At 37.1% G+C, this 22,619-nt stretch overlaps 3 protein-coding genes across 5 annotated transcripts; all 3 read right to left on the bottom strand.

Annotated features, from left to right (window-relative positions):
• Positions 1–3,171: 3,171 nt before the first annotated feature.
• On the bottom strand, positions 3,172–7,930 carry LOC112177498 (F-box/LRR-repeat protein At3g48880). Its single transcript, XM_024315791.1, has 3 exons — positions 7,610–7,930; positions 7,263–7,403; positions 3,172–3,522 (listed from the first exon to the last, which is right to left on the bottom strand). The coding sequence occupies exons 1-3, from the start codon at positions 7,928–7,930 to the stop codon at positions 3,172–3,174; spliced, it is 813 nt and encodes a 270-aa protein (XP_024171559.1).
• A 2,561-nt stretch (positions 7,931–10,491) lies between these two features.
• LOC112178606 lies at positions 10,492–16,154 on the bottom strand. Its single transcript, XM_024316768.1, has 8 exons — positions 15,937–16,154; positions 15,760–15,846; positions 15,107–15,153; positions 14,777–14,824; positions 14,497–14,543; positions 13,818–13,882; positions 12,829–12,883; positions 10,492–12,715 (listed from the first exon to the last, which is right to left on the bottom strand). Exons 6-8 carry the CDS (start codon positions 13,851–13,853, stop codon positions 10,677–10,679), a joined length of 2,130 nt encoding a protein of 709 aa, XP_024172536.1. The 5' UTR covers positions 13,854–13,882; positions 14,497–14,543; positions 14,777–14,824; positions 15,107–15,153; positions 15,760–15,846; positions 15,937–16,154; the 3' UTR covers positions 10,492–10,676.
• A 555-nt stretch (positions 16,155–16,709) lies between these two features.
• LOC112178605 (probable DEAD-box ATP-dependent RNA helicase 48) lies at positions 16,710–21,546 on the bottom strand. Of its 3 annotated transcripts, XM_024316765.2 has the most exons (10): positions 20,585–21,545; positions 20,393–20,499; positions 20,189–20,244; positions 19,871–20,095; positions 19,576–19,782; positions 19,367–19,453; positions 19,061–19,156; positions 18,767–18,982; positions 17,536–17,718; positions 16,710–17,311 (listed from the first exon to the last, which is right to left on the bottom strand). In XM_024316765.2, the coding sequence occupies exons 1-10, from the start codon at positions 21,448–21,450 to the stop codon at positions 17,081–17,083; spliced, it is 2,274 nt and encodes a 757-aa protein (XP_024172533.1). In that variant the 5' UTR covers positions 21,451–21,545; the 3' UTR covers positions 16,710–17,080. The 3 variants fall into 3 exon arrangements, with proteins under 3 accessions (XP_024172533.1, XP_040366875.1, XP_040366876.1); XM_040510941.1 differs by lacking the exon at positions 16,710–17,311 and having other exon boundaries at positions 17,551–17,764; positions 20,585–21,546; XM_040510942.1 differs by lacking the exon at positions 16,710–17,311 and having other exon boundaries at positions 17,585–17,718; positions 18,723–18,982; positions 20,585–21,546.
• Positions 21,547–22,619: the final 1,073 nt, after the last annotated feature.

The raw sequence follows: 22,619 nt of genomic DNA, 5'->3' as shown, positions 1-22,619 counted from the left end.
TGCCTATAAGCTGAGTGGGTTGTAGAAGTGATGCCCACGAGGTGAAGTATGCAGGCATATGTTGCCCATGTACTATGTGGGTTGCATAAGTGATGCAGAAGTGGTGTCGAGCACGCCAGCATGCAGTGCGTTTGTTGTCTCTGGCCAAGTTCACAAATGGGCGAGAGAAGGTTGTGGAAAGACTGTCATCTGCCAAGTTCACGAGTGGGTGTGAGAAGGTTATGACAAGAGAGAGTCATCTGCCAAGTTCGTGAGTGAGCGCGAGAAGGTTGTGACAGGAACCATCTGCCAAGTTCATGTGTGAGAGAGAGAAGGTCGTCACGAGAAGTGATTCCAAGAATGGAAGGGCAGTAGTCAGTGAATGAAGCATTGATCTGTGTTTGCAAGCCTATAGAGCATCTAGAAGAAAAGAAGGAGCGCACGTCAATGAGGGCATTGACATTATATGTGGGGGAGGATGTCACGAGCCGCACTTAAGAGTAGTGCTATCGTGACACTTTGGAAAGGAAATACCGAGAGGAGCGAGCCTTGGAGCCCAAGGACGAGCTTGAAGCTAAATGGAGGGTGAGTGGTATTGTCGTAATTAAGTGAAAGTTCTGGTTTAGAGGAACCTCGGCGTCGCACGAGCTAATTCCGCTGCATAAAAAGTCGGCCCGTGACACACTGCATGGAGCTATGTATCAATGCGTTAATGCACAATAGAATTTCATTCCAATAAACCACTTTTTAGTACAATTTGGTAAGTAAAAACTAAGACGCACCTCTCAGAAGCATGGATCAATTGCTCATCTGTTATAGGGATGTAGTAATTGAAAATCAGGCAAGATATCTTTCCACGGCTAAGGTTTAATGCTGTATTCAAGAATCTCGTAACTTTGTTTCTGTGCTCCTCATCACAGAAATTATGTGCTTCTTGAGGAGTAAGAAAGAGTTTCGGAACCAGCACACTCATATTTAGGGTCTCCCACATGCAGGGTTCACAACAAACTGAATGCCATGTGCTACAGACAGCAGAAACACTGCAGCCAACCAAATCCATGACATTTAGAGCCATGAAGATCTTGAGCAGTATGCCTTGTTCCATATCACCCCAGTTTCTGTATTTGGATTTCTTGTTAATCATTGTATTTGAAGAGATTGTACCTGCAACCATCAAGTCAAAACCGGGTGATGAAAGTTATGCCTGATCAAAAGCTAGACTTAATTTGTTCTTCTCTAAAACTCACTGAGAATTTTCTAGTGCACTGTTGTTAGAAATAGAGAATGTTTTTTATATGAAAGCTGGCAGATGAAACTGTTCGAAGGCAGAAGACTCATAGAACCACTAAAATCTAATAGGCATTGGACTCGACAAGGTATCCAAAGCTCAAACCTAGGTAATCAGTAATTTAAACTTCCTTGTCTTTTTTTGGAATGTGACCTCTCAAACAACAAGAAGATCACTTCTAAGTAGAGGAAGCAAGATTAACATAAGAAGGGCAGCATGTACACATATACGAAGATATAAGCTAGCAAGAAAACAGAATAATAATCATTGCATTACGGAAACTTTTATAAGTTATATATACGAAATTTAGAACATACTATACTTGTCAGCGAAGCTTCGCAAACATACTATTATCAACGAAGCTTCGAGAACCTTCTAAATAATTTCAGAAAGAGTTGGACTTCAAAAGAATATAGTTTTACGATCTGCATTGTGTGCGATATTAATCTGGTAGCAAATATACCTACTTGTCTTTGTCATACAGTTGTAGTGCAAGTTTGGAGTCAGTCATTATAGAGTTCTAGTGTGAAGTCTAGTGGTCATTTCTTTGTAAGAGATGTTGCCTAAAACTCGTTGTAAGTAGTTCATTATTAATGAAGTTTTTATTTGATCAAAAAAAAAAATCTCTGATTAAGGAGATTCAAAATCTAACATGTTGGTTTTCTTAGTGACCGCTTTACAAAGAGAGAGCTTCTAAATTGTAATCAATCCATTACCACAAAATGAAAAACAGATTCTCATATAATCAATTCAGATCAAGCTAATCCAAAGGTGCGTGCGTGCGTGTGTGTAGACACAAATATATATAACAACCCAAAAAGAATAATACAAAACAGAACCGTACAGTTCATTCAGAAATCAAGGAAGAAATTAGTAAATCCAAGTAGCTGAAATTAGTGCCTAGCTTGAATTTCAGAGTTTGAAGAAAACAGAAGGGATAGACTCTCAGATTTCAGCTTTACCTTCTCACAATGCTGCTTGGTGCTCTCTTTTGTTCCGTTACACTTTGTGTCACCCTTATTGAAAATGTGACACACTTGGCTTTGAAAGTTTCGAAAAAATCACCCCTCCTTCATGTGCTCAAGCACAGGTTGTTAAGGAGGAACCAATGGAATTGTGACTATTAAGTCAGCAATTGAGAGTTTGTTCAGTCATCTCTGACTGGAAATTTAAAATAATCTGTTTCCATTTGTAACTGAAAATTAATGGTGCAAGCTTGCTTCCATAAATACTTTCATACCCTAATTAATAATGAATTTATGACAAAAAGAAAAAGGAAGCAATTCATTCAATATGAATTTCTATAGGCACATTTTTCCAGCAAGATGGTCAGATTTCAGATTTTTCTGTAATGAAGTGCATCGAATGTGTTTGGAGACATTTCTCTTCCTATTCACTACCTTGTGATTTTTGTTCTATACATGCATAGAAGATATATTTGGTGGAGATAGTTATCTTCCCTAACTGGATTTTCCTCTCTACACAGCCAGTTCATCGTTTATGAATCACATCGCGTTCATATCTTCTGAGTTAGAAAAAATAAGGCTGCAAAACACATCTGCCACCTTATGAACTCAAATACTTGATTCCTAGAAAAACCAAATGGACTCCTTATTCAATACCATATATTTATATAGGAAAATGACATTGTTTATGAAAACAAAGTTTAACATATAGCATGTCCTAGAGCTACAGCTCAGAAATTATTCGTTCTAATGAAGTTCAAGTTGTTTTTCCAAGATCAATGAGCAAGTGAGCTCACCTCATCCATTCTCCAAACTCGTTCTCTTCATATCTGCACATTCATACTTAACTGAAGCCTGCAAGTGTCGCAGCAGAGTCTGCTACGACAGAAAAGAAATTTCTTCAGCCATGATGCTGCTTCAATGACCACCTGATCAAGTTCACGGAGTACTACTATATATGTGGCGGTTTGGTGTTGGAGCGTGATCCACAATGTAGGAGTGAGATAAATTGAGCACTTGCAAATGATTCATTTGATTCAGTATGTGAAGCACAGCTCCCCTGGACACTTCAGCGCACCTAAGGCTCAAGACCTTTAAGTTTGGTATGTAGGCAGCAACTGCCTCTGCGTACTCCTCATAAAAATCACACATCAATTTCATCTCCGCGGATTTATTACAGTGCTTACCAATCACCTCCATGATTTCCACAAGAAAGTCACATGGAATGGTCAGTGACTCAAGTTGTGGCCAGTTCTTCAAAGCAGCTTCAAATCCAGCCACTTTTAAACTCTGTATACCGTACCAGTAGAACTAGTCTTTTTAGATTCAGTATTCTGCAATGAAGAGAGTGTATCAGTATGAATCCCTTCAAATAGAAACAAATTAACCTTTTTTAGTACAATTTGGGACGTAAAAACTAATACCTTTGAGAAACATATGGATCAAATAACTATTCCTCATGTAAAAGTAGTAGTTAAAAACCAGGCAAGTAACATCTTTACCACGACTGAAAACAGCATTCAAAATTCCCATAGCAATATGGCCTGACCTAGATTGAAGAAATATTTCTGAGTCCACCTTAGTTAAGTCTATAGTCTTCCAAAGTCTGGTATTGGAAGAAACTTCCCTCCAAGAGCAGCAAACACTTCCGCATGAGCGAATGACATCCATGACACTTAAGCTCATGAATATACGTGAAATGAGATCATTCCCCATCTCTCCCTGATTTCTGAAGTTGTACTCTTGTTGTTCATCTTCATAACAAAGAGATTTTTTCCTGTAACCATCATGGATCAAAATCAGGTACTATGTACTATTAAAAAAATTTAGCTCAAGCATTATAAATGATCCATTAGAAACGTTAGAACCTAACCTTTTTCTTACATATAATTATACAAATTAAGAGAAAAAATAGCAAGTGGCGAACCTCATTTTGGTAGATATATATATACTTAAGCTCATCTGTTCAAGTATCATATATATATATATATATATATACACACACTTAAGCTCATCTGTTCAAGTAATATATATATATATATATATATATATATCAGAATAACAAGATAGGAACATTTCTTCAATGTGGCACAGAAAAATCTTTATCAGTAAAAGTTAGAGCAATGGCTTTGAACAATTCGAGCTTAAAACAGAACGTTAACAAGATTAGACCTTCCGAGTCATGTCTATCACTTGATGCATGCCTTAGTTGATAAACAAATTCTAGAAAACTTAACAGATGTCCACTGTTTTTTTTTTGCATAGGATACACACGTACACATAACTTCAGGTCAATGCTCAAACCTATGAATTGATAATACATGATAAATGATATGCAGCAAAATCCTATTATATATGTTTGAGCAATAGGGTAAGTTAAACTACTGGATTGTTTCTTCTAGTATGCTAATAATTTACATGTGCTAAACTACAAACATTTAAGTCAAGGAGGCAAATTTAACATCAGGCAAGACTGCAGTAGCATAAACAAAGGTGATCAAAATCAATAAAAGAAGAAGACAGTAGTGGTTCTTTCTAGGTAATAATATAAATAGGGTCACAGCACTGATGTTACATAGCGATTCCAAGCATCAGTCTATAGTTTCAAGAACTCCAAAAGAGAAAACTTTTCTTGCTCCTAATTTTAATGACAGAAAGATCATGTTTTCCCTTCAAGCAAGGAGATCACTGCTAAGTAGGAAACAAGATTAACATGAGAAGTGAAGTACATAAGAAGGTAATATGCATTACAGAACCATAAAAGTCAATCCATATTGGAAATTTTATTCAGTTTTACGGCAATAATTAAAGCTTTGAGAACATACTACATATAATGTTCACTGTGCAGTTCGAAAACACAAAAGTCCATATATGACAGTGAACCTATGAAAGCACACTGGAAATATCAATGAAGGTTCAAGAACATAATTTATTATCGTCAACGAAGATTCAAGAACATTCTAAATAATACGACAAAGAATTGGATTTTTTGAAAAATAAAAAGAAAACATTTGCATTGTATTAATTAATGTTAGAATTTTTTAGAAAGTTCCTGCTATGTCTTCACAAGGAAATGGTTAAATTCAACTCGATCCTGTCCTGATATGATAAAATAATGTAATTCTTCATCATCAGTAAAATATAATCAGATGATAGTACCAGAGTTAGAAACCAGAATAATTTCAAAGCAGTCACTCATATTGAAAGAAGTTTATTCGGAATCTGAGGATCCTTAGTCAATCAATTTCCAATTCATCCACTTCAGGTTCAAAATATGATTTTTTGAGAAAATAGTAAAATCTATAGTAAACATTTCACAGACAACATGTGATATACCCGTATGAAGCATTTTGAAAAACTTTAGGGTGCAGGCTTTTTCTATCTCTAGTTGAATAGTACCTCATGCATTACTGAATTTCAATAAATTTTGATGCAAGTTCCTGGAAACAAATTGTCACATATCTGTCATATTCCATTATAACCCTGATAATCTAATATGAAACCTTAAATCTGGATAATTTTTCTTCAAAGAGAATCTCATGTGCTTAAAAATTAATGAGATTTGCATGTTGACTGTTTGCTTTACCAGAGAGGAGATTTCAAAACCTTGTATAATGATTTTGTCAGTGAAGCTTCTCAAAGGGAAGAACCTGTATCTACTGCATCATTCTTTATAAAAACATCATCTCCTAAAGAAATTAAGGCCAAACCAACCCAAATCCATTTGTATAATATCAAAAAGAATTTTAAAACAAAAGAAAGCACACCATTAATAGTTTACTAAGATCTAACACAAGAAACCAGTAAATCAAGGGTGATAATATATATATATATATATATATATATATATCTGTATCAAATTCCACTTTTTGAGCTTGAATTTCAAAGTTATGAAAAAGAAGAAGGTTACCTTCTCTTAGATGTATTTGGTGCTCTAGTCTCTTACAGTCTGAGATAACACAGAAATGAGCCAGCTGATCTTCATACAGGGGGGGGGGGGGGGGGGGGGACTTGGCTAATGAATTTACAGGAAAACCCTTGTAACAGCACACCAACCACGTTATAAATCCTTGAGAAAGAACCAACAGGAATATGCCAATTCAACATCTCTGGTTGGTTCAGTCATCTCTGACTGGAAAAAGAAATGAATTGGTATTCCAAGTGTAATTCAACCCTGGTTGAGATAACAGGGACTAAAAGAAAATGGAAACTCCATAAATGTTTTCTCACAAAGATGCACGAAAACAATTCAACTAAATCTGTGACAAAAAGAAATTTAATCAATATGCATGTGTCCAAGTGCATTGAATGTGCGAATTCTGCACTGGATTTGCTTGGATAAATTTTCTATCCAGTTCACCAACAATTGTCATTTTTGTTAACCAAATTCAAATTCATTTTATTTTTTTATGAACTAACAGATAAGGTATTTGGTGTAAATAATTATTTTCGGAAGTTGGATTCTCATTTTCCTTTTTTGCTGGTGTAATGTCTTTAGAATTTTTTTTCTCTGTCGAGATAACTGTTCTTGGCACTACCTTCCTTGTTAATTAAACATGTTAGTGGTTTTGCTATTTAAAATTTTTATGTCAAGTAATCATCAATTGTAATCCGCTGAAATTGTGTTATTATCTCATGATGATAAACTGTGATCTGCTTCTATGAACGGTTTAATTCATATGACATTATCAGTTTTTTGCAAATCCCAGATTGTCTCTGAGGTCAAAGACCATCAACTAGGAAGAATTGCTGGACTAGCTACCTCAAGGAATTGATTCTTAATTTTCTAGAACGAGAAAAAGAGACTTTAAAGAAAATATTTAAACTTCACTTCATAAATCGAAATCTGCAACATGTAAATGAAATTGTCTATAAAAGAAAATTTACATCATAGCATGCAATTGCACGACAGATACAGCTCAGAAATTTCTTATTCTAACAAGTTCAGCAACACAACAATGTGTCCCAGGATATGTTAACTCTTTTCTAGCTAGATCAATGGGCAAGTTTAAATATTGCAAGAAAAGTACAGCATCCCTGTGCACTCTATTGCACCGAAGACTTATGACCTTCAAACTTGGTGCATATGCAAGAATGTTCTCTGCACAATTCATGTCAAACCGGTGCATCATTTTCAGCTCTCTGAGGTTCTTGCAGTGCTGACCAATTGCCTTCATGAGTTCAATAGAAAAGCTACCAGGAATAGTCAATGACTCAAGAAGTGGCCAGTTCTTCGCAGCTTCTTCAAACTCATTAACTAGTCTTTTGAGATTCGGGGTGCTGTAAACGAGAGAGTTAGTCAAATTTACATTTCACCAGGTAACCTCTTTAGAACATTTTTGGGAAGTTTGAACTAATACCTTTAAGAAATACAAACCAAGTGCTGACTTGTTATGTATGCATAGAAGTGGAAAATAAAGCAAGATATAGTTCCACCACTTAAACTGAAAGAACTATTCACAATATCCATAACCCTCTGGCTAGACTGCTCACGCTGTTGGTTAAAGTTCTTGACCTCCAGCTTACTTAAGTCAATTGTCTTCCAAAGGCAGGGTTCCGAAGCTGCTTCAAGCCAAGATTTGCAAACAGATACCCCACGGATTAATTCCACAACATTCAGTGTCATGAATATACCTACAAGTACATCTTTATCCAGGTCTGCCCATATGTCAAATCTTGAATTTTTGTTTGTCGTCATCGTAGAAAACATGTGGCTGAAACCATCAAGGATCAAAGCAAGATACTGTGTATTAGTGTAAAAACCTCAGAGACCTAGCTACTTCAGTCCACTAATACAAAGAGCATCTGCTGCTGCATTTCATATTGTAAGAAATTTAAGATCATCCAGTCCTTTTCTTTTCTTTTTTCTTTTTCAAGGGAAAATACAACAAAAAAAACTTGGTAAATTTAAGAATCTACATGTAATTAAGAAAAATTTCAGGGACAATTTTGTTCAGGGAACCTGTTAGGCTTGGAGAAACGGCATTGCACTTATGGTTCATACAGAAAGCATATAAAAAGTGATCAAATTCGATTATAGGAGATAGCTATTCTCTGTAGTTTCTTTATTTTTCAGACAAAGAATGAAGAATTTCAGTTGGATCAGAGAACTGATGTTACAGTATGATGCCATACATAAATCTATATGTTTCTAGTTTTAAAGATGCATTTTGTTGCTTCCACTAAACAAGAAAATCACTACTGAGCGGAAGAAACAAGTATAACATAATAAATGTTGGAAGAATTGATAATCCTTCCATAAGGGAATAATGAGTTAAATGACAGACAGAGTCACATAGTAAAGAAATTAAAACTATTAGTCAACAAAGCTTTGAGAGACAAACTATAATTAGCAACGACGCTTCAAGAACATAATGTAAGCTTTGAGAACATACTATGATTGCAACAAAGCTTTGAGAATATACTATAGTCATTTACGAAGCTTCGAGAACATTCCTAATTTTGAGGTTTGAAATACTTGGATTTTATCAAGGATAACATATTACATAAAGACATACATGATCCGTATTAATTTGAGAAACGTTCTGTGAACCAATACCTGAGATTCTATTGACAAATCAACCGAGAATTTCAACTTGCCTTTCCTGATATGACAAATGAAATTCGTTATTGATCATTAATGAACTCTACTCAGATAAAGCAGCCATTAGAATTCGAATATACTCACTGAGGTCAATCACATCATATCTAAAGCAGTATGTAAAGAATCTCAAAATCCTTTAAAATCAATTAACCGAATCATCCACTTCAGGTTCATACAGATGATGACCGAGGAAATCAGCCAAAGAAACTACCACAATATTAAATATCTGTTTAAAAAATTCACAGACAACAAGTGACACTCATATGAAGCATTTTGGACAACTTGAAACTACAGGCTTTTCCTAAGTCGAAGAAGGCCTACATTATTGAGTTTCACTAGTTGTGATCTTTGTTCTTGGGGAAACAATAGCATATATCTGTGATATAATATCACTCTAAGCCTGAAATCAGCTGATATGCAACCTCAAAACATACAAGATTTTCTTTTTCCTTTTTTTTCTTGAGTGAAAGATTATCTTCTTCTAGAAAAACAAAAAATTCCAATTTCAGGATTAATTAGATTTGCATGTTTCTTTGCTTCAGCAAAGATGGATCAAAGTAATCCATATGTATATGCAAGAAAGAACGGAGAAAAAATAATCACCTACAAGTTCATAAAGAAATAACTCAAGAAACTAGTAAATCCAATTAGCTGAAAATAAAATATGAACAACATCAATCTATATGCATCAAATTTCACAGAGGTTTCAAGTTTGAATTTTAAAGTCTGAAGAAAAGAAGAAAGAAGAGACTCATGCAAAAATTCAGCTTTCCTCTGCTGAAGAGCTCTTCTGTTTCTCCTACAGTTTCAGATTACACATAGGAAATATGAGAAGGATTCTGATATGGGGGGAAGAGTGGGGTACTTGGCTTTCAAATTACAAAACAATCCCTCGCATTTGTAACGGCAGAGCAACAACCCCGTTTGCTTCTGAGGCTCTTCGGTCAAGTGAAACGTGACGAGTCAGAAGCTGATGCTGTCCGGTAAAACTCTTTGCATGAAATATGAGAGGGAACCATAAACGTGTTGCACTTCTGAGTCATTTGAGTTTATTTGGACTTGGATTTACTGTAATTAAGTGCATTAATTGAGAGTGCCGATTTCACTCAAAACTTTCTTTGGAAAAGCTTCCTTACCGGGTCGCTTTTAAAGATTATACGTTTTCCGATTGAGCTAATTCAGCAACTGGAAAATGAACGGTTCCGATTATTAAATTCCTTCTTTTTCTTTTTCTGAGATTGAGTTTCTGTGTTTGAGCATTGTACTCCCTTGTATTTATATACTAGATATTAATTGTTATTTCTATGCACTTAAACCTTCCTCATTCTCTTGTTAATGTTTTGATATAAACGTCCAACCATCGGGGTAGACGCAGCACAACATTATCGCACCCTGCTGCCAGTAAAAGAAGAAATTTGATCACTAATAATTCTTTGCCAGATGGGGCGACCATCCCCAGCTAAGAAACAAACCACGCAAACCTGAGAAAGGAGGGTTTTTAAGGATGCCTCATCTCTCCTAAGCAAGCTTACCTTCAAAGTTCAAACTTTGATGGGATCTGAGAAAACCGAACCGAATATTTTTGGTTCAGTTCGGTATTTTTAGTTCCAGAATAGGAATCTGAAAACTGAAAACCAACACAGCAGCTAAAATTCTTCAGCAAAATATGAAAATAACATCTAGCACACCGAATTAAACAAGATAACATCCAACACAGAAGGTTCAAATACCTTTGACAACTTAAAAGAAACACAAGCTGGATAGTTCAAGTGTTCAGCCAAGTAACAAACTAACAAACAGCATAAAAGTAAAATATGGATAGTCTTCCACTGATTCAGAATCAATCTTCCTGTTTGCCTCCGAAGCAAGGCTTCTGTGTACCAACCCCACTTGAGTTGGATGAGACCACATTTCCTGCTGGCAAGAATGAAGAATTCATGGATAACCGTTGGTCTGAACCAACCCCATTGCCATTTGAAAAGCCCTCAATTCCTGCAGGCTGGGATGAAGAATTCATGGATAATGGCTGGCTCACATTTTCCGCAGGTGGCAAAGAAGAATTCATGGGCAGCAGGTGTCCTGGGACATATTCTTCTGGTGGATCAAACATGTCATTCTGGAAAATGCTAGGTGAGCCAAACTCTGGCAGTGCCGAGCCATCTATCTGGTTGTAATTTTCCTGAAAGTAAGCCTGAAACAGATCATCCTCTCTAAGACTCTGATATGCAAGATCAAAGAATGGGTCAGAATCGGACCAAGTATCCGGGAAAAGGGATGAGAAGTCCAACTGTGGATTCTCGACAGCAGCCTTCTCAGTTTCAGACATCTGGAGTTGCTCCACATCAACAGCTTGGTTCCCATGAGATTTCTCAATCTCGTTCGAAGATTCCTCATGAAGTGAAGAGTTTGTTATAGTACAAGGATCATCTGCTACCTTCTTCTCTTGGATAGCCTCAAACTGCTGAGATGCTTCATGTGCCGAATCTACAGCTTGGATGGCTTTACTGCTACAGGACCTGGCAGTTGCATTTCTGCTGCAGCTCCCAGTTGCCTTTGGCACCATATCAGCTGCAGGTTTCAAAATAGGTTCGTAATCTATTGGCAATTCCCCTGTGAGGACTTTGACAGCAAACTCAAAGGATGAGTCTTCTCGAAGCAGAAAGCTGAGTTTCTCAGGATCCATTTCCTCAGTATCCAACTTATGATGTTGCTCTTTAGGAACCACTTGGTCGTCAAGCAACATTTTGCCCTTGTTCAATGACTCTTCATATGATATAGAGTCTATGTCATCTAAGGTATCAAAGAAAGACTCGGGTTCTGATGAAGCCCCAAGCTGCAGAGATGCTCCATTGACAAATTTATTTGAAGCCATACCCGCATCTCGACTGGCATCACCTCTACTAGACTCTCTGGTTGCAACTTGAAGAGTTTGTTCGTTGGAACCCAAGGAATCAACAGACCGCTGTAGTTCAAGACCTTCAAGTAGCCTCTTGAACTTGCTCAATGGCTCTCCTTGTAGTGTAGAATTTACTTCAGTTAGAGTATGGTCTGCAACCTCTGTTTCTAATGCATCCCCTAGCTGCTGAGGTGCTCTATTTTCAAGATCATCTGAAGCCAAACCTGCATCTTGTCTGCCATCCCCTTTACTAGACTTTATAGCTGCAACTTGACGAGCCTGTACAGTTGAAACCAGGTTATTTACTGGCTCTGGTTGTTGCCCAGCAAGTCGTTTTGAGGACCGACGAGGCAAATTAAACTTGTCCTTTTTCAATTTTCTATTGTCTACCTGGGACCTTCTGATGTTCCTGTTTTCCATCTGACTCATGAGTGAGTTCCTGTTATTCAAGGTGTTTGAAGCAGGAGTCAAAGCAGGGTCGTTTTCAGAAAAAATCACTTTGCCAGGATCTCTCAAGGAACCATCAACTTCAACTATTGTCATTTTTCCTTCAAGCTTATCAGAGACTCCATTTGGCAGTAACTTGCTTGGAGAACAATCTTCCTTGGTTTTGGCACACTTCTTAACCACACTCTCAGTCAAATGCTTCTGTGGGACAGCCTCAGCAACTTTGCTTTCAGCTGTTATCCCCCTGTCTTCACTCTTGGACCTTTTAGTTTCACATTTGTCAGAGAGTCCAGCTTTTTGCTGTGATAATCTTTTGCCTACTAGTTTGCCAGACAGTTCAGCTTTTGGGTCTCTTGGGGAAAAATGTCCCTTAGTTGCGATAGATTCTTCAATCAGATTCTCAGTTAAATGCTTCTCTAGGACAACCTCAGTTCTTGGAGCCAAATCTCCCATGCTTTCAGCAGGACTCCTGTCTTGCAATTTGGATGTTTCAGTTACCTCAATTCGTAGGCCATTCATTTCAGCACTCTTTTTAGCTGCAGTGGTAAGTTCAAAACTGTAGTTAGATATCAGTGTTTGTCAATGGCCCTTATTAGTTGGAGTCGAGCATGATGACTTTTTCTACATGAAATATCTGTTGACCTCTCACCTTCAGAAAGCTGCCGCCTGGTCTTTAAGCTTTTATTTTGAGTTACAGATGACAGCTAAAATAAGAGCAAACAAGAATCAATTCTTCAAGTGCATATAAATATGGAAAACTGATAGTCAAGAGCTTTATTATGGATGCAGTGATTCTATTGTGCAGGGCTGTAAATTCAGTATGGATAAACTTGACCTTGTGAAGAGATTAAAGAATACTACGGGAAGCAGAAACAATATTCCTAAACCAGATGAGTGCATACGTTTCAGTAGGATTATCAATCCAGAAAACCCCACAATGCAAGAATATTGTCAGTGTCAAATTCCTTTGTGGTACTGGAAGATGTAGCGTTTTTAAAGTTCAAGCACAATGACCAAGTACTCTATTGTACCAAAAATATCAGAAAAACAACATAGAGAACTCATCATTGAACCCAAATTTTAACAGTACTCTCTACTTGGAACAGGTTTCAAAGTATTTCAAACAATTGTCTTTGAAGCCGAAAGAATATCACTGATGCCTTCACATAACTTATCTTTCAGTTCACACAACTTAACTGGCATGGTCCACTATTTTTCAAGTAACCATATGTTTATAAGTTTTCCCACACAGGTTTTCAAGAGGTACAACAATACTTATTCTGATTACTGATATGGTGTAAACTTCAAAACTGATATGATTCTGAAACTGGTACACACATCATCGTACACTTGGCAAGAATCCTGAAACTTCCTTCATAATTACGATCAATGCCAATAAATCACTAGTAAAATTTAGTAGCATCCAATAGGCATATCCTTTTTATTTTTTACATTTGTAGTTGTCATACAACAAATTATTTAACCCCGATGATTGGAAAAAATAAAAAATAAACAAGAAAAAAAACATACAATCACTTGGTGCAGGGATGATGAAAAAAAGATGCTAGAATTTATGGGAGGAAATAAGGCAAGATTCCTGAATGAAATGATCTTGGCTGATGCCTTCATGATTGTTACCTCTAGGGACGAGAGTTGCACCTTCCCCCGATGCATTTACTCAAGGATGTGAAAGTATCAGAATACTGCATTAAGCATAGACAAAGTAATCAAATTCAATTATAGGAGAAATCTATTATAGGAGAAATCTATTCTGTGCAGGTTCTTTTTTATTATTCCGAAAGTAAACGCAGAATTTTAATAGAATCAAAGAACTGATGTTACACACTTACATATATGATGCCATATATGAATTTATTGTTACTAGTTTAAAGAGATATCATGTTATTAGTCTAATGCAGATATATCATGTTGCTATTAAACAAGAAGATCACTGCCAGGTGAAAGAAAATAAAAATAAGAAATGCATGAAGAAATGATAGTCCTTTCATAAGGGGGAAACTGGATGAGTTAAATACTTAAATGGACAGAGACCTCATATCATAAAGAAACTATAACTATCAACAAAGCTTCGAAAATCTAAGAGTCTGCGGCACTGTAATGTCTGAGATTTAATGGGGGTTACAGAAAACATACTATATTTAGCAATGAAGCTTCGAGAACATACTAATCACAACAAAGCTTCGAGAACTTTCAAAAGAATTAAAGTTCGAAAGAGTTGGACTTTATTAATGAGAACATTCTATAAAGATGTGCATGATCCTGTATTCAATGCAAGAAACTTTTTGTTATCCAATACCTGTAATTTTCGTTGATAAATCAACTGTGAATTTCAACTCGCCTTTCCTGATACGACAAATGAAATTCGTTATTCATCATTAATGAACTCTAATCAGATAAAAAGCACTTGAATATTTTCATTAAAGTCACTCATAAAATATCTAAACCAGTTCGCAGCGAAGCTTCAAGAAGTTTCCAAACAACTCACGTTCAAAAGAGTTGGATTTCATCAATGAGAACATTCTATAAAGATATACATGATCTGTATGAAATGTGAGAACCTCTCTGTTAGCCAATACCTGTGATTTCCATTGACACATCAACCGTGAATTTCAACTCGCCTTTTCCTGATACGACCAATGAAATTCATTTTTCATCATTAATGAACTCTAATCAGGTAAACAGCATTAAAATATTCTCATTGAAGTCACTCATATCAAATCTAAACCAGTAAACAGAGAATCTGAAAATCAAGTTTGCAACGAAGCTTCGAGAACATACTAATTGCAACGAAGCTTCAGGAACTTTCCAAATAATTCAATTTCGAAACAGTTGGATTTTAGTAATGAGAACATTCTATAAAGATATACATGATCTGTATCAAATGTAAACTTTCTGTTAGCTAATACCTGTGATTTTCGTTGAAGGATCAACAGTAAATTTCAACTTGCCTTTCCTGATATGACCAATGAAATTCGTTATTCATCATTGAACTCCAAACCAGAAAAAACAGCATTTGAATATTCTCATTGAAGTCACTCATATCAAATCTAAAGCAGTATACAGAGAATCTGAAAATCTTTTATCAATATATACATAATAGAGACAAATTATATATATATATATATATATATTTATAAATCTTTATCAGACACACACACACACACACACACACACACACATATATATATATGTTAGCTTTTCACAATAAGTGACAATCCTGTGAAATATTTTGAACAATCTAACAGGCTTCTAGTTGAAGAAAACCACAATACTGAATTTCACTAGTTGGAATTTTTATCATTGGGGAAACAATGCATGTATCTCCGAATATCTTTATATGCCTGAAATCAGCTCAGACCTAAAAAAAAAATGCCTGAATTCAGCCGATATGCAACCATAAATCAAGATTTTCTTTTTTCTAGACAAACAAAAAATTCAAATTTCAGGACAAATGAGATTTGCATGTTTTTTCTGCTTCAGCAAGTTGGATCAAACTAAACCATCTGTAAATGACATGCAAGAAAGAATAGAGAAAAACAAATGGAGAAAAGTCACCTACAAGTTGAGAAAGAAATAACATGAGAAACTAGTAAATCCAAGCAGCTGAAATTCTTGGTTTGTGAAACTATGATCAACAAGAGTCTATCTGCATCAAATTTCACAAATGTATTGAGCTTGAATTTCAAATCTGAAGAACAGAAGAAAGAAGAGAGTCATATGCAACAATTCAGCTTACCTCTGCTGAGATCTTTTTGTTTCTCCTAGAGTTTCAGATGACATATAGGAAATGAGAAGTATCCTCATATAGGGGGACGAGTGGGGTAATTGCCTTTGAAATTACAAAAGAATCCTTTGGTATTGTAACGGCAGAGCAACAACCCCGTTTGCTTCTGAGGCTCTTCAGTTAATTGAAAAGTGACATGTCAGCAGCTGAGGCTGTCCAGTTGGTCGTCTCTGCATGAAATATGAGGAAGGAATGGAAAACGGGTGGCACTTCTGAGTTATTTCTGTTTATTTGGACTTGGATTCACTGTAATTAAGGTTATTCATTGAATGTGCCAACTTTTCACACTGAAATTTGGATAAGCTTCTTTACCATATCACTAACTTTTCACTTCTCCTAATGTAAATTTAAATACTTGAAGTAACAGACAAAACATTTGCTGGAAATAAATTATCTACCTTATTTAAATTCTCATTTTTCCTTGTCTTTCATTTTCATTTTCTTTTGGCAAATGCATATTCATTACTCATTTATTAATCATGTCACATTTGGTAACAAATATATCATGATGTAAAAATCTACTCAATCTTCCTGATGTGAAAATCTACTCAATCTTGATGCTAGAAAAACCATGATAACAACTCGTTAGAGTGGGAAATTATATTCTTCACATAGTAACAGCTAAATATGTATTTTGATGCTGGCATTTTTGTTATTTAAGATTACAAGTTAAAGTACTAAGCAATCATAAAATGTTGTCATTGTGCTGAGTTGAATATGTGTAATAAAGCTCAACAAGGGTTAGGTTACTTGCTAAATTTCTTCATCAGAAAATTAAGGAAGAAGATGTAGCTTCAGATTATAATTAGAAAGGACAGAATACAGGTACGATGTACAATGCGGCATATACTTGGTGCCCAAACTACAGAGCAAGATGCAATACAAGCAAATAAGATGCTTCTGCCTAAAATTTCCATGGAGACTGTAGACCTTGGCTAAACCAGGCATGAACCATAAGACAAATTGAGAAAAGGAACAACTTGAACTAGCTGAACCTGTTTTACGACTTGAAACGAGAATGAAGGTCCTTCACTTCTTGTCTTCCTATCCCTGCCACCGCAATCAGCAGTTTGCTTATTCTTGTTCCAATTGTATGCTACTTTCGTATTTTTATGCCAGGTATATCTTTCAAACCCATCTTTAATGCTGTCTTTCTAAAGAGAGAAGGAGGAGTTTGCAAACCAATTGACTGACAAAAGAGGTTGGCTTGCTCAACAAGTGTAGTTTTATCCCTACCAGTTTCCCTGATCGAGTTGTAGTAGCCAAGCCAAGCATGATAAGCGGCTTCCTTGACACTACTGTCAACCTTGGTCATTGAATCCTCAATCTGCAAGAGTAAGCAAAATTCCAGAATTAGAGAGAAAAAACCCGCATACTATAATTTTAAACAAGTAAACTAGATTTCAAGTTTAAAAAGTTAATTTTGGTTTACAGTTTAGTCAGCCTGTAATAGAGTCGGAACTAAACAGTTTGATTCAGATACAATGAAGCAACACAAAGTGGAAAAGGAAAAAAAAAAAAAAAAAAAGTGGAAGCAAGTAATGCAAGAACCTTGAGTTTAGTGCCTGGATCCAATCGCAGTGAAGGAAATTTTTCAAGGGGCAAATCTTTTAATTCCTCCAGAAAATACTCCTCCCACGGTGCAAGCAACAATATGCCTTCTCCTTCTTTACCTTCCCGTCCTGTTCTTCCAAGACGGTGTATATATTGTTCCCGGTCAGAAGGAATACCCACCTTGTAACACCAAAACATTTCCGTGAGCTATATATGAAGCCTGTCTCTGTTGTTTAGAACTCCCCACAAACAGATAAATGAGTGATGAAGAATATGAGCAGAATATTTTAAGTCAGGATTTGGAAAGTAATTCAAATAAATCTAGGCTTTTATTATTAGGATTCTTATTATTATTAGGATTATTTCTTTAGGATTCTTTTAAGCATAGGGATATTCCTAGTTATTCTAGAATTGTCTGAGCCTCCCTATATATAGAAGCCTTTGTAGTCTTTTATTTTCAGATTGAAGATGAATAAAAATTGAAAGCTTTTGCTTCTCTCCAGGTTTGTGTGATGCAACCTAACCTTAGGTGTGATGCCTAAGTTCTCTGGGTGTGATGCCTAGAAACCCTACTGGTGTGATGCTAGTAGCTTTATCCTACAAACTTACTTGTGGGTTGCTGGTAGTTCTATCCTTTTCTTCTTAACTTTCTTATTCTAAATCCCTTTTCTTTCTAACAATCGAGACTTCTGCAAACAAACCCTAGTTATACAGTTCTTTGCTACTTGTCCTGCGTTAATGAGTGGTAGAAACTAAAAGGGGATATGACATGGGGGACACACTAAATGAGTCGATTACTTTAAACTGAGCTAGTTCTTCACATATGCATCCATTTGTTTCTTTTTACATCTTTGAAGAGAGCCAATTCAACAAGTCTCATTTACCCCAAAATGTGAGCAACGATTGTGGCAATTAGCACTCAAGGACATTATGCATTTATACTAGATCAGAGAAAGACCTCCATTATCAGTAACATAAAGACAGCTTTTTATACAATATAGATGCTACACAACAAAAAGGTGTGCCTTGGAATGCTCTGTAGTTCCAATAAGATGATTTGAACCACCTCACACTTAATCTAGTTAGAACATTTAATGTTGGTCCACTATATTCTTCTTGCACACAGTAAAACATCAATTCCGGAACCTTTGAATATAAATAGAACACCACCTGACAAAAATTACCTAAAGTAGAACTTGAGTTAACATTATCTCGGGCTTGTGAATACCTGAATGACCAATGTAACATCAGGATAGTTCATTCCACGTGCTGATACATCAGAGGTAACAAGAATCAATTGCTTTGATTCCTTGAATTCCTCAGAGATACGAGTTCGATACAGTTGAGGCTTTCTAGAATGTATCTCCCTAACATTCATTTTCATTTCACGGAGAAGAAGGTAGAGGAGGGATGTTACCATTCCAGTTGTACAGAAAACAATAACCTGATAGGTAAAACATTAGGCCTCTAGTAGATACAGTATAACTAATTATTTGAAACAAGATATTATAACAATATTAACCTTATAATCAGGTGATTGCCAGATATGCTCCTTCAAAAGATGATGAACTATTTGAAAATGAAAGTCATGTGGTGCAACAAGATATGACTGCTTAACCTGCACAGCAAGTAGAGATGGGATCATGATGCCCAAAGTCATATCCTGGGTTTAATGAATTATGAGACCAATTACAAATCATCACAAACATACCAACAAAAATGCTGTAGAAACCAGCATTTTAGTTCAACCGAGATGTAAAAGCAGGACTTCATATATTATCCAAAATGGAAATTAGTCAATTTACCACAACTGGTCAATGTTCAATACCTTAGCGTGAGTTTCCACACAGCCCAATCCCACTGTATCAATGAAAGCATGATCTTTTTTCAAAACAAGCTGTGATATGCGGCGAACCTGAACATTCATAATAGGGAAAATCTGAGTTTTCAGTAGTTTGATACAGCAATCTAGTGTTATCAAGTAAAACATAGCTACTCCTTTAAACTTTCAGAGTTAAAGTATAAGAGATGACCGACCTCTTTTGGGAGTGTTGCTGTAAAGAGCAAGGACTGTCTCTTACGAGGCAAACAATCAACGATTTTCTCTATGTCCTTCCGAAATCCTAGGTCTAGTAAGTGGCCAGCTTCATCAAGTATTAACATTTTCAGTCCCATCAATCGCACTGACAAGCCAGACCTATTCTCAATGTGGTCCAGCAACCTGCCAGGAGTGGCAACTATTATCTGCAAAATGTTTGTACAATCGACCTCACTCTATCAACAACCACACGAAGCAAGCAGAAAATTCAATGGCCAACAGTGAAATACAAACCTGGCATGGATTTGATTCTAGACGTTTCTGGTCCTCTTTAAATCTCGTGCCTCCAACTAATGTTTGCATGCCTATGCCTTCATGGTACTTCAACAAAACATTTGTTTCTGCAGCTATCTGACTTGCAAGTTCTCTTGTGGGGCAGAGGATAAGAACAAAAATTGGAGACACCCGTTGATTGGTATTGCCAGCCATACCCTTCACAACTGCTTCAATAGCCGGAAGCTGTTTGTGTTTAGCAATAGAATCCAAAAAAAAAAACATAGCCTAAACACACAATGAATCAATTCAAAAGAAGAAGAAGGCAAACTGATGTACCAAAAAGGCAGCAGTTTTGCCAGTGCCGGTTTTAGCTTTGACCAAACCATCCTTTCCTGTCCCAAATTAGACAAATCATCGGACATGTATCAGTTAATTATTATTATTATTTTTTTTCACTAAACAATCAGCAGCGCATTAACAAATTACGCTAAAGGTTGGTGCCTTGAACAAAATGACATACAAAACAACTGCCCAACTCACCCTCAAGGCAAGCCGAAATTGCAGCCTCCTGAACTCTAGTCATTCGAACATACCCAGCAGAAGACAATGCCTTGACTGTAAATGGAGATATCCCACACTCATCAAATCTGCGAGAAAAAAAAAAAACCAAAAATATCAACAACAAGCACGCACACATTTCAACTCGACAAAAACACATTTCTTTTGCATTACCTCTTCTCACTAAGAATCGACCCCTCCTCTTCACTCTCCCCTCTCTCAATTTCAACCTCCTTTTTCTTACCCAGCTCATACCTAATCGATTCCACCTGCTGCGCAAAATCACACTCATCTTCCAATGCATTAAGAGGCACTCTCCTCTTAATCACCTTCCTATCATACTTCCCCAGAGAAGCACTACTCCCCAAATTCCTCACATTTCTCTCCGATTTCGGTTTCTCATTCCCATTTCTACCCTCCCAAAACGGCTGCATGGCCTCATTATCGGAATCGAAATCCGAATCGTCACTCGAATCATCGTTCCTCCTAAACCTCCCTCTACTCTGCACCGAATAGCTTCTACTGCTAACATAACTACACCCCAAACTACTCAAATTTCTATCATTTCCCGCCAAATTTCGACCTTTCGGTATCAGCTTCCTCAGGTCAGCCGGAATCGATCTGGATTGCCGGCCCGACCCGACCGGCGGCTGCGGTGGCGGCTCGTGAACCGGGCCGTCCTTTTCGTTCCACAAGTCCTCGGCGCCTTCCTTCATGAACCGATTGGCTAGGGATTTGATGTGCCGGTCGGGGTCCATGGGGCTGTGGTTGGTTTCCGGACCCGGGTCGGAAAGCGGGTCGGGTTTTCCGACGAGGCTGCCCCGGATTTGGGAGCGAAGACGGGCCTCGTAGAGCTGCTTTTCTTGGTCCAAGAGGCGTTTCTCTTTGTCCTTGGCTCGTTTCTCGTGCGTGCGCTTCCATTTCCACTTGCTGACGCCGCCGGGGAAGGTCCGGGGTCCGCCGCCCATGTTTTGGGTCAGGAGGAGCCGGCATAGAAGCTTCGAGAAGATTCTAGGGCGTTCGATGAGGGCGGAGGACATTGTTTGGGTGGTGGTGAGTGATCGGAGAAGAACTGAAGAAGAAGAATTTGAGAGAGAGAGGCACGAGGGTTTTAGGGGTTTAGGGTTTAACAGGGATATTGGGCCTGTCTTTTTAATTTGAATCTGAGGTTGGGTTTTCATGGGCCCAACTTGGCCATTTTGTTAGGGTGTCCAGGCCCGTAAGGCACTTGGTGTTTCACTAGGACTCTTATTTGATTAGGGGTTTTTTTTTTTTTTGTCTTTCTAAATGTAGCCACCAAATTTCTATGTAGACCTAACAAATGTTTTACACCCAATAAAAAAAATAGAATTTATTATTGTACTCAGCAACTTTTCCAACAATACTCTTAACAAAACCCACACCCAGCAAAAGTCATAGTGACGAACACCAAAGTTTTTAGTGCGAAATCAATGTCTTTTACAGATATGGAAAAAGAAAGAAAGGAAGTATATGGTTTCTTACATCTAGAGAAGATCAAATTAAAGTCGATCACTTTAGAAAATTGGTATGACTTATGGGTATCGATCAATATCATTGGAGAAGCAAGATGATGATCGATGATGACAAGTGACAAACACCAAAGTGAGATGTGCATGTTCTCCAACCCACCAAAGTGAATGGACCAACCGACTTCTCTTCTGCCATTTCTAGACAGACGCAAATGCCCTGCAAACATATTCGTGATGGGTTTAAGAAGGGTTGGAATTTATGGTGCTTGCTCCATCAGTTTGTCGCCCAATCTCTCTGACATGACATTGAAGTGTGCAAACAAGGTTGCCCCCTCCAACTTCAATGTCATGTCAAGCAACTCACAGAAACACTTGTTCCACTACTTCAAACAAGGTTTTAAAAATCACTAGGGGACTAGCACCCAAGCTCCTAGGGGGCTCCTAGGCGGAAGCCTAGACGACGCCTAGGTGGTTTTTATTTTTAAAAGTTTTACTTTATTTTTATAGCAAATAGTTATATAAAATCTAGGACTAAATTTAGTTTGCCCCCTCCAACTTTAGGTCGACTTCACTTTAGTCCCTAATCTTTTTTTTTAATCATATTGGCTCCTGCAGTTTTCATTTCCATCACCCGAGTCCAAATTTCAAAATTGGCTCCAATTATGACATCATAAGTTGGTTGGCCCAGACATGAGGGCCCACTTTTTAGAATTTGAACC

This window comes from Rosa chinensis, chromosome 7, assembly GCF_002994745.2.
Source record: "Rosa chinensis cultivar Old Blush chromosome 7, RchiOBHm-V2, whole genome shotgun sequence".
Lineage (NCBI taxonomy): Eukaryota > Viridiplantae > Streptophyta > Magnoliopsida > Rosales > Rosaceae > Rosa > Rosa chinensis.
Note: the sequence above shows the minus strand (reverse complement) of the source record. Positions and strands in the feature narration are given on the sequence as shown.

Excerpts from the sequence above, each read along its gene's own strand:
- LOC112177498 (XM_024315791.1), bottom strand. The coding sequence starts at position 7,930 with ATGACGACAAACAAAAATTCAAGATTTGACATATGGGCAGACCTGGAT. Across the intron at positions 7,404-7,609 it reads ACATAACAAGTCAGCACTTG|GCAATTGGTCAGCACTGCAA; the intron begins GTTTGTATTTCT and ends GAACTCATGAAG. Across the intron at positions 3,523-7,262 it reads ATAGAGTGCACAGGGATGCT|AGTTTAAAAGTGGCTGGATT; the intron begins GTACTTTTCTTG and ends TACGGTATACAG.
- LOC112178606 (XM_024316768.1), bottom strand. The coding sequence starts at position 13,853 with ATGCATCGGGGGAAGGTGCAACTCTCGTCCCTAGAG. Across the intron at positions 12,884-13,817 it reads TGCAACTCTCGTCCCTAGAG|CTGTCATCTGTAACTCAAAA; the intron begins GTAACAATCATG and ends CTCTTATTTTAG. Across the intron at positions 12,716-12,828 it reads CAGGCGGCAGCTTTCTGAAG|CTAAAAAGAGTGCTGAAATG; the intron begins GTGAGAGGTCAA and ends TTACCACTGCAG.
- LOC112178605 (XM_024316765.2), bottom strand. The coding sequence starts at position 21,450 with ATGTCCTCCGCCCTCATCGAACGCCCTAGAATCTTCTCGAAGCTTCTA. Across the intron at positions 18,983-19,060 it reads GGCAATCACCTGATTATAAG|GTTATTGTTTTCTGTACAAC; the intron begins GTTAATATTGTT and ends TTTACCTATCAG. Across the intron at positions 17,312-17,535 it reads ATCCAGGCACTAAACTCAAG|ATTGAGGATTCAATGACCAA; the intron begins GTTCTTGCATTA and ends TTACTCTTGCAG.